The sequence below is a fragment of the Hyalella azteca genome, unplaced genomic scaffold (assembly GCF_000764305.2).
Source record: "Hyalella azteca isolate HAZT.00-mixed unplaced genomic scaffold, Hazt_2.0.2 contig6071, whole genome shotgun sequence".
Taxonomy (NCBI): domain Eukaryota; kingdom Metazoa; phylum Arthropoda; class Malacostraca; order Amphipoda; family Hyalellidae; genus Hyalella; species Hyalella azteca.
In genome coordinates this window covers 128395-138277 of record NW_025936241.1, presented here as the reverse complement: position 1 = coordinate 138277, position 9883 = coordinate 128395, and the positions used below count along the sequence as shown (strand labels likewise).

The 9883-nt window shown below is 38.4% G+C and overlaps 1 protein-coding gene across 1 annotated transcript; it reads right to left on the bottom strand.

Moving 5' to 3' along the window:
* Window positions 1–242: 242 nt before the first annotated feature.
* Window positions 243–8308, bottom strand: LOC125177968 (nuclear transcription factor Y subunit alpha-like; the record flags this gene model as incomplete). Its single annotated transcript, XM_047880732.1, has 3 exons — window positions 8225–8308; window positions 7107–8092; window positions 243–335 (listed from the first exon to the last, which is right to left on the bottom strand). Coding segments are annotated over exons 1-3 (1161 nt in total), but the record flags the coding sequence as incomplete, so codon positions are not given.
* Between the last annotated feature and the right edge of the window lie 1575 nt (window positions 8309–9883).

Here is a 9883-nt window from a genome sequence, read left to right as displayed (position 1 = left end):
CAAGTTGTTAGTTGCTAACATATTAGTGCCCATTAGCACCACTTATGCACTAGTTTTTTAATATATATATATAGTCTGACTGTCAGGAATAAGCAATGACGTCATCGGTAAAAACAAACAGCGCCCAAAGAAACTATTATATTTAAATCAACCGGCTATAATTTTCAGTTCTCTAGACCGATTTTATTTACTTAAACTTCTTATACTTTAAATTTTTAGTAATATCTACGTTACCCAATTACGCTTTTTAAATTTAAGTATCCCTCGGGGTGCCCCCTGTGATGCCCCACCAGCGCCCACCCTGTGACGTCACGTCTCCACACGCACACCAATCCCTGCACGCAAAAATTACAAGTTTAAATAAATTTAGTTTTAAAAAAATAATAATACCCAACGTAAGTGAAAATTATAAAATAATTATAAAAATGTAATATCTTTAGGTAAATGGCAGAGACGCCTACTGATTTTAACTAGTGTGCTAATATCTTTAACGAGCGCATGTATGTTGAAGAGAACGATCGTACCAATCGTGAAAAAATTGCGCGGGCAAAAAAGAAATGTTGGATTAGGCCTTTGAAAAAAATATATCGGGTTTTTTAACTGGGTTTTCAGAATATAACGGGTATTCTAACAGGGTTTTCAAAATGTATCGGGTTTCCTAATAGGGTTTTCAAAATGTATCGGGTTTCTTAATAGGGTTTTCAAAATGTATCGGGTTTTCAATCCAGTAGCTGGAGTTCGGACCTGGTTAGTTGATTCAAATAAACGATGACGCAATCGTGACGTAGGAAACGTGTAGAAGACGCTATGGCATTCATTCTGAACGCAATTACGTATTGCTGGATCAATTTATAAAGAAGATTGTTTTAGCTGTCCGGGTAGAGAAATATAGTATTCACGAAATAAATTAAACGCTCATCAAAAATACAACCCTGAGATGGTAGGCTATTGTCCAGCGTGGTTGTCACGATTCACCTCGCAATTTAGGGAAATTAGCGGAAATCAGAAAAAGGGCTGGAAAGTTGGATGGAAAAATAGAAACATATAGCAATAGGTTTTAATGCTTTAAAACGAGAAATGGAAGGATGATTAGGCGTTATAAATCTTGACAAATGGCAGAATTAGTAAGTTTAGTTATTAGTATGTTTAGTAATTAGTAAGTTAAGTAATTAGTAAGTTAAGTAATTAGCAAGTTAAGTAATTTGTAAGTTAAGTAATTAGTAAGTTAGGTAATTAATAAGTTAAGTAATTAGTAAGTTAAGTAATTGGAGAGTTTAGTAATTAGTAAGCTTAGTAATTAGTAAGTTAAGTAATTAGTAAGTTTAGTAATTCGCAAGTTTAGTAATTAGTAAGTTTAGATTTGTATATTTTATTCATATACATTTTTTAATTTAAGCCTTAACCTATATCCAACTTCCACAGGTAGAGAAATAGTTTTGAAAAAGCCAAAAAAAATGAATTGAAATGCAAACGTCAATCATACACACCAAAACATGGAGAAAAAGGGTAAAATAAAATACGTAGATACACGGACGGCGGTGCCGTGAAAATTTGCCGCTTTTTAGATGTTCCGGCAAACTTTAAACAGATGCTCGCTGTAACTCAAATAATAAATTAGTCTATTCATTGATCTATATAATATTGAAGATTTGAAATAGAAAAATAAGCGGACTAATTTTAGTATTGTAACGCCCTTGAATACAAGCTATTCACAACCCTATATAATAAGTGACTTCTAATTAAAGGTCCGCTCTATAGAACCCCTAACTTTAAATGACCACTTTTTCTTTCTAACTTAAACTTTTTAAAAACTTTCTAACTTTAAACTTTTTAACTTTAAATGCCAAATTTTTATTACTAAATGCCAAATCAGAAAAATTGGTTTAATAAAGGTAACCTAGGATCAATGTACAAATNAGATACACGGACGGCGGTGCCGTGAAAATTTGCCGCTTTTTAAATGTTCCGGCAAACTTGAAACAGATGCTCGCTGTAACTCAAATAATAAATTAGTCTATTCATTGATCTATATAATATTGAAGATTTGAAATAGAAAAATAAGCGGACTAATTTTAGTATTGTAACGCCCTTGAATACAAGCTATTCACAACCCTATATAATAAGTGACTTCTAATTAAAGGTCCGCTCTATAGAACCCCTAACTTTAAATGACCACTTTTTCTTTCTAACTTAAACTTTTTAAAAACTTTCTAACTTTAAACTTTTTAACTTTAAATGCCAAATTTTTATTACTAAATGCCAAATCAGAAAAATTGGTTTAATAAAGGTAACCTAGGATCAATGTACAAATAGACGATTATGAATGACGAATTTTTTAAATTTGCTCTGCTAACCGGAGATAGTTATTGCTACAAGACAACATAACTTCTTCTTATTGTTATTGTTACAAGACAACACCACTTCTTATTGTTATTGCTACAAGACAACACCACTTCTTATTGTTATTGCTACAAGACAACACCACTTCTTATTGTTATTCTTACAAGACAACACCACTTCTTATTGTTATTGTTACAAGACAACACCACTTCTCATTGTTATTGTTAAAAGACAACACCACTTCTCATTGTTATTGTTACAAGACAACATCACTTCTTATTGTTATTGTTACAAGACAACACCACTTCTTATTGTTATTGTTACAAGACAACACCACTTCTTATTGTTATTGTTACAAGACAACACCACTTCTTATTGTTATTGTTACAAGACAACACCACTTCTTATTGTTATTGTTACAAGACAACACCACTTCTTATTGTTATTGTTACAAGACAACACCACTTCTTATTGTTATTGTTACAAGACAACACCACTTCTTATTGTTATTGTTACAAGACAACACCACTTCTTATTGTTATTGTTACAAGACAACACCACTTCTTATTGTTATTGTTACAAGACAACACCACTTCTTATTGTTATTGTTACAAGACAACACCACTTCTTATTGTTATTGTTACAAGACAACACCACTTCTTATTGTTATTGTTACAAGACAACACCACTTCTTATTGTTATTGTTACAAGACAACACCACTTCTTATTGTTATTGTTACAAGACAACACCACTTCTTATTGTTATTGTTACAAGACAACACCACTTCTTATTGTTATTGTTACAAGACAACACCACTTCTTATTGTTATTGTTACAAGACAACACCACTTCTTATTGTTATTGTTACAAGACAACACCACTTCTTATTGTTATTGTTACAAGACAACACCACTTCTTATTGTTATTGTTACAAGACAACACCACTTCTTATTGTTATTGTTACAAGACAACACCACTTCTTATTGTTATTGTTACAAGACAACACCACTTCTTATTGTTATTGTTACAAGACAACACCACTTCTTATTGTTATTGTTACAAGACAACACCACTTCTTATTGTTATTGTTACAAGACAACACCACTTCTTATTGTTATTGTTACAAGACAACACCACTTCTTATTGTTATTGTTACAAGACAACACCACTTCTTATTGTTATTGTTACAAGACAACACCACTTCTTATTGTTATTGTTACAAGACAACACCACTTCTTATTGTTATTGTTACAAGACAACACCACTTCTNGATGTGAGGGTTATTGTGGTGATGTGAGGGTTATTGTGGTGATGTGAGGGTTATTGTGGTGATGTAAGGGTTATTGCTGTCTCTTATACACATCTAGATGTGTATAAGAGACAGATTCTACCCTACTTGTTACACGATTAATTCATAGTGATTGCAATATAGTACATGATATTGTCTACATATAAGAAATTTTCAACCAATTCTTATATCACTAGTCTGCTTAAATAGCGAATTCACCTAAAATTTGAAATAAATAGAAAATCAAGTAAATTCATTGCATTTTCATCAAAAAAGTTTCTGACATTTGCATCAGTTCAAATATTAAGAAAACACACGTACAATCAACGTAGAGTAGCCAAATTTAAACGATCAATTTAAAACCTATGTACCCTCAACACGAACTAAGGAATATAAAACCTATCAAAACTATCGATCAACAATTTCAAGTGTATAAAAACTTTTAGCCTAATTGCGATAAGGATTTTGTCTAAAAGTATGTAGCTATTCCAAAATCCAAACAGATGACTTGCCTCGATAGTGCGTACAGATTCTATTCTCTTGAAATTGTTAATCGATCGATTTTTATGTTCTGTCGTCCATCTTTTTTTCCTTTCCTAAATCCTTATCCCTTTCTTCTAATTTAAATTTCCATGCTAATTTTACATGTGTTCTCTAATTTTTGAACTGATAATGGAGCTGATCTTATGAAAGTTTTTACATCACCACAATAACCCTCGCAAAACATCACCGGCAGCGCTACTCTCCAATATGCACAGAAGAATCACAATTATCCGACATTCGCTCCCGCAGGCCGCCTCGTGGCCCGATATTTCTCAGCTGTAATCGCACTGTCGGCGGGCAGCGCGTGGGTCCTGCCGGACGATATCGGGCCCAAGGCCTCATTTGTGGTCCGGGATCTATGATGGGCCAAGAAAACGGGACCACGTAGCCTAGAAGACTGGCAAAAAATAATTTTTGGCTCAACGGGCACCTATCACAGATATTTTTTTGGTCATTTCTGATAAAAAGCCAAACATATCTCATTTTGGTCAGTTTTATGATTTAGGGGTAAATTTTTGCTAATTGATATTGTCGTGACGATATTGTGGTCTACTTTGACTGCGCTTTCGGGTTATGATGATATTGGACCGTTTCTGATATGATGTAATTAGCCAGTATTGGTTATGATGATATTAGCCCGTATTGGTTATGATGACATTGCCCCGTATTGGTTATGATGATACAGGGCCCGCATCGGTTGTGTTGACGTTGGGTTCCGTTTCTATTGCCCTCGTCATACGGCCGGCTTTAGTAGCAATGATTTTGGGACCTGTTCAGACTGTAATATTGACCCGTTTTGGTTTTGGTGAAGTTTAGGTCTGCTTCATTTGTTATGAAATTAGGGCTTTTCATTATCTATATGTTGCTGCCTGAAACAAGATAATAATTTTGGAACATCTTTTCTACTCGTTTATGATGATTTTTATGCATTTTTCATAAATGATCAAATCGAGGCTTTTACTTCGGTTTGTAAAGAAATCTAGCCTATTTCAGTTGTAGGATACCAGGTCTATTTCATGCATGAGAATAGCTGGGCCAATCTGGGCATGGTAAAATCATGTCTCACACGCGAGGGAATATTTCGCTCCGCATGGGCAGCGCTGTGTGTGGTCCGGCGATGTGTATTGCACAACAATTCAGGCGTATTAGTGCAGACTAGCTGCAATATACACTATACACTAGAGACTGACGTGCATAAAATTCTGAGCCATACTTTCAAAACTCGTTAAGTGAACGTAAGTACTTACGCTCTATTTTCTTGTCTATGATTGGTGGATTTTGCTTGAAAGGCCGTCAATGATTGGCTGATGAACTTACGATCTCTTAACTTTTTTTTGAAAGTATAGGCCCTGAATACCACAGCGCGTGGCCTCGTATTGACCCCGAGAGTCGCAGTTGAACGCAGTTTTTGATCTCCCGGTCCATGCGCCACTTGAGTGCAGTTCAGCCGCAATTAACTAAATCCTTGAACGGCGTTCGTCTTTTCTTATGTTTCTTCTGAGAGATTCTTGCTCAGGGAGTGGAGCTGCCACCCTCATACCTCGGCATCCTGACTCGGGACACGCAGAGAAACATGATGGACAAGCATGCATTTCTCAAATATCAGTTTTTCAATATAAGTAAACATGCTCTTGCAAAGTGAGGTACCTTTAATAGACTTCATGTTCAGCATAAAACGTGTGCGGCACACGTCACGACCGTAATTATATTTTTTTCATGTGATTAAAGTGCGCGTATTTGGTTGTAGTTTCTCGACTCTTTGCACTGCAACCAATATGATTATCTCCCGATTAGTTTAGTTGCAATTTTAATTAGCAAGGACACGGTGTCCTGTCATGAACACAATCATATCCTGATTTAATCTTGTATTCATTAGTTGTACTAATCTGGCTGCATTTGAGGCACAAAAAACTCTTATCGATGTCCAAGCATGAAAAAAATTCCCGCCACACAGGAGTGGCGCAGCGCTCGCCGGCAATTAAGGCGGGTGGACTTGTAAGGCTGCGGAGGAGGCAAGAGCAGGTTTGTCTGCTATCAAGAATGCAAGCGGCAATTCACCAAAGACAAAGAAACATTAAACAAATCGGAAAATGAGACCAGTTTATTTCAACCTTTGTTCAACGCGCGTCGATGCATTGTAACAAATCGGAAAATGGGACCAGTTTATTTCAACCTTTGTTCAACGCGCGTCAATTCATTCTACCCGTTCATCGAAGACGCAATTGTTTTCCCAGGAAAATCTTTCGCTTAAATTTTTTGGCAATATCAGATGTGTGTATGCGACTATGAGGTACACATGATACAACCGTGTAAAATTTCGTTTCTGAGTTTTGAGTTTAGCATTCGTCTGGTATTTGATGCCGTAAACACATCAAATCTCAGCAACCCTCCTGCCCTTGGAAAAAATGTTCATCGCAACGGCTCAAGTTTGGCCAAGAGAAGATCGTATATTTTGCGTCCGCGTCGATTTTGTTCGCTGTGTGAAATCCACGTCGCTGATCGATGGCAGGATCGCACCTCAAGGATTCCGAGCGACCGTGCGTCACTCCGTCTAATTTTTAATGCAAAGTCACGAGGCTTTTGCTTGTACTTCTGCGTAGCGCTCACATAGTTCAACGTGTCAAAAGTTCAATTTATGATATCAAGCAATTAAAATTAATGTATCATGTAGTTCAACATTAACTTTCTTGCAGAAAAAACTGAAGCTGTCCGTCTCTCGAAGCGAATTTTTTTCTGTAACTGAAAAAAAGGAAAGTCCGAATATACTTTTGATTACACTAAGCATGAGACAACAAACGCACCGCAACCAAATTAAGGAACACGACCAGCATATGTTAAAATTTTCAAGATTTAGATCCCATGCAATACTCGATAAAAAAAGCAATACAGATGCAGTGAAAGATACTGCGAATTTGCATGGTTACAATCGTCTCACCTGACCGGCCGGCTGCCCTTCTTCCGCTGAAACTATGATGCTTCCGTCGGCCGAGACCGCCAGCGCAGTCACACGCGACTTATGGCCGCTCAAGATTTCATGTCGACGCAAAAAGTGATTATGCGCTTTCTGTGTAAACCTGCCTCCGCTGCCATCTTGATTGTAACTTGGACTCTCTTTACGAAAGCTGTCAATGTTTCCAGTCTGGACATCGTTACCGATTGAGTGCTGGTAGCCTATCACTTCATTGGTACTAGATCTTCGACCACCCCCACCAACAGGCTCTTGGTGTTTCGTCCCACCGGAAAGGTCTTCACTGCCATTAGTTGACTTTTGATGACTCTTATCTTGGACAGGAGGTAGAGATTCCACCGACGAACTGCTACCCACTCCGACGCGAGTGCTGACGCTTCGGGTAGCCTTCGCAATGGCGTCAAAGTTGACAGAGGGCATGGAGCGGTAGAGTTCCTCCAGCTGCCGTACCCCCACCACACCACAACCGCGCTGCTGCGTTCGTCTCTGCAAACCCTGTGCCAAATATTCGCTGTCCAGCGAGTCCTGGACATGTGATAGAGACGAGTCGGTCTTACTGGATTTATCAGATCCCCGGCGTGGTCTTCCTGTGACTTCACGGCTCCTCGCCTCAGTGCGATGCTTCTCGTGAGAGGTCCCACTGAGATTCGACTTCGTACGAAGTGATTCGTTGTGTTTGTTGTTGTTACTGTTGTTGCTTCCGTTATTGTTACTGTTATTGTTACTGTTTTTGCTTCCGTTACTAATACTGTTGTTTATTGAGCTCGACGATCCAGTTGAGCGTGCTGCTGATGCTCCCGTTCTAAGGAGGTCGTGTTGAAGTTCCGTCTCAATCTTCCCCTCAGCAGTTTGTTCCACTCTGCCAACCATCCCCTGGCGGATGCAAACTCCTGCCCCCAAAGGGAAGATGATCTCCCCAGAGGGTAGGAGATGGAGAGCATGACGTACCTCCCCTGAGGGCAACGAGTAGTTTATTTAAAATAGACCTGACTATGAATATATGTATGGTAGAGACTTGTAGACAGTATGCGCAGTTTATGTTCATGTTGACAACTAGAAAATCTAGGACTACCATGGGCAGTCACCTGAGAAGCCTATGGCACCAAGCAGCTCCATCTGCTGCAGCTGCTCGTCGCCTGCTGCGACAGCTGAGTTCTGCGACGGCATTTTTATATTCAAAATTTCTTAATGATTAATATTGATTTTAGTCTGATAAACATTGATGGCAGTGACAAAAAAACAAATTCAGTGAAACACGTGGGCTTTCAATGATCAATAATCGAGCAGGAACTGAGGACCCGTAACTGAACCAAAAAAGAAAGCAGTTATTTTCAAGAATTTCAGCCTATAATTATGAATAATGTTCGACATAAGAACGGCGTACAGATTTTGAGGCCGAAAACAATTACTAGAAATTTTCTCAACGCACAAAAGGCCTTCAGAGCGCCCAGCACTCGCCCTCTCCAGCCTCCAGCTAATATCCACTTAACAAAAAATTTCCCTGCAAATGCTTTGTTTCAGCGTTCCACACAATGGCAGGAATTAATTTGCAATAAAAATTCCTGGAATCTGGAACTCGCAGCACCACAATACCCGTCCATCACTCAACTGCGGGCCGCGGCGTTGCTAGGGACGCTGGACCTGATGTTGCTTAGCAACGCGCGTTGCCATGACAACGAGCTCGCTTTGGTTGCAGGCATAAAATGCAATATCAAATTTTCACGATGTGCAAGAGGATATAAAATGAATTCTTAAATTATGCATTTTAAGAATGCATTCCATATTATGTTTTTAAGCAAAATAAATCAGGCAAGCAATAAATCAGCTATGTTGTTGGATTAATCCTGAAGAGCAGAATAATAGCCATTGTTACTGTTTTCTCGGTCCGCGCTACCACATTGTACAGATTTGTAGTCTGTACTCAATCACTTGAGATTTATAGTAGGATCAACCCTCTATGTATTTAATTTTACAGACTTGAATTTATTTGTGCAAACTTCACATTGAGTGATTTTAATTAATAGCCGGGAAATTTTTTCTATGTTATACTGTGCGTTTTAGTCACAATTCTTTTGTGTGATATGTGTCAGTAATAAGTTTCATCTTTCATGCAGATCACCTACGAAGCTTGCATTGGAGACTTAAACTCAATACACAAATTGTTAATCTTACTAGTTGTTGAATGAAGGCTTAATGCACGGTTATATATAGCCTCCTGTCTGTGTCGAAGCGCTTGGAGTGCGACATAGCTGGGCCTATACTTTCAAAAAAAGTTAAGAGATCGTAAGTTCATCAGCCAATCATTGATGGCCATTCAAGCAAAATCCACAAATCATAGACAAAAAAAAATATAGAGCGTAAGTACTTACGTTCACTTAGCGAGTTTTTGAAAGTATAGGCCCTGGTGTACTAGTGCGGGATAAGTTGAGATCTCGCGTACGCCTAGTTAATGCTGGCGTCGTAACATCTCACCGATGTTGTACGTACTGCCAGAAAAAAATATATATATAACTCAGTACTCGCTGCAGTGAGTGACAGGGAGCACATTTTCTCGTCGACGAAAACGTGAGGTCACGGACGGACGGACGGATGGAAAGGCAGACAGACGGACGGACGGATGGAAAGGCAGACAGACGGACGGACGGATGGAAAGGCAGACAGACGGACGGACGGACATGGCGAGCACAATAGGGCATTTTTTCCATAAATGAGAAAATGCGCTAAGAACATGTTTGCTAATGTCC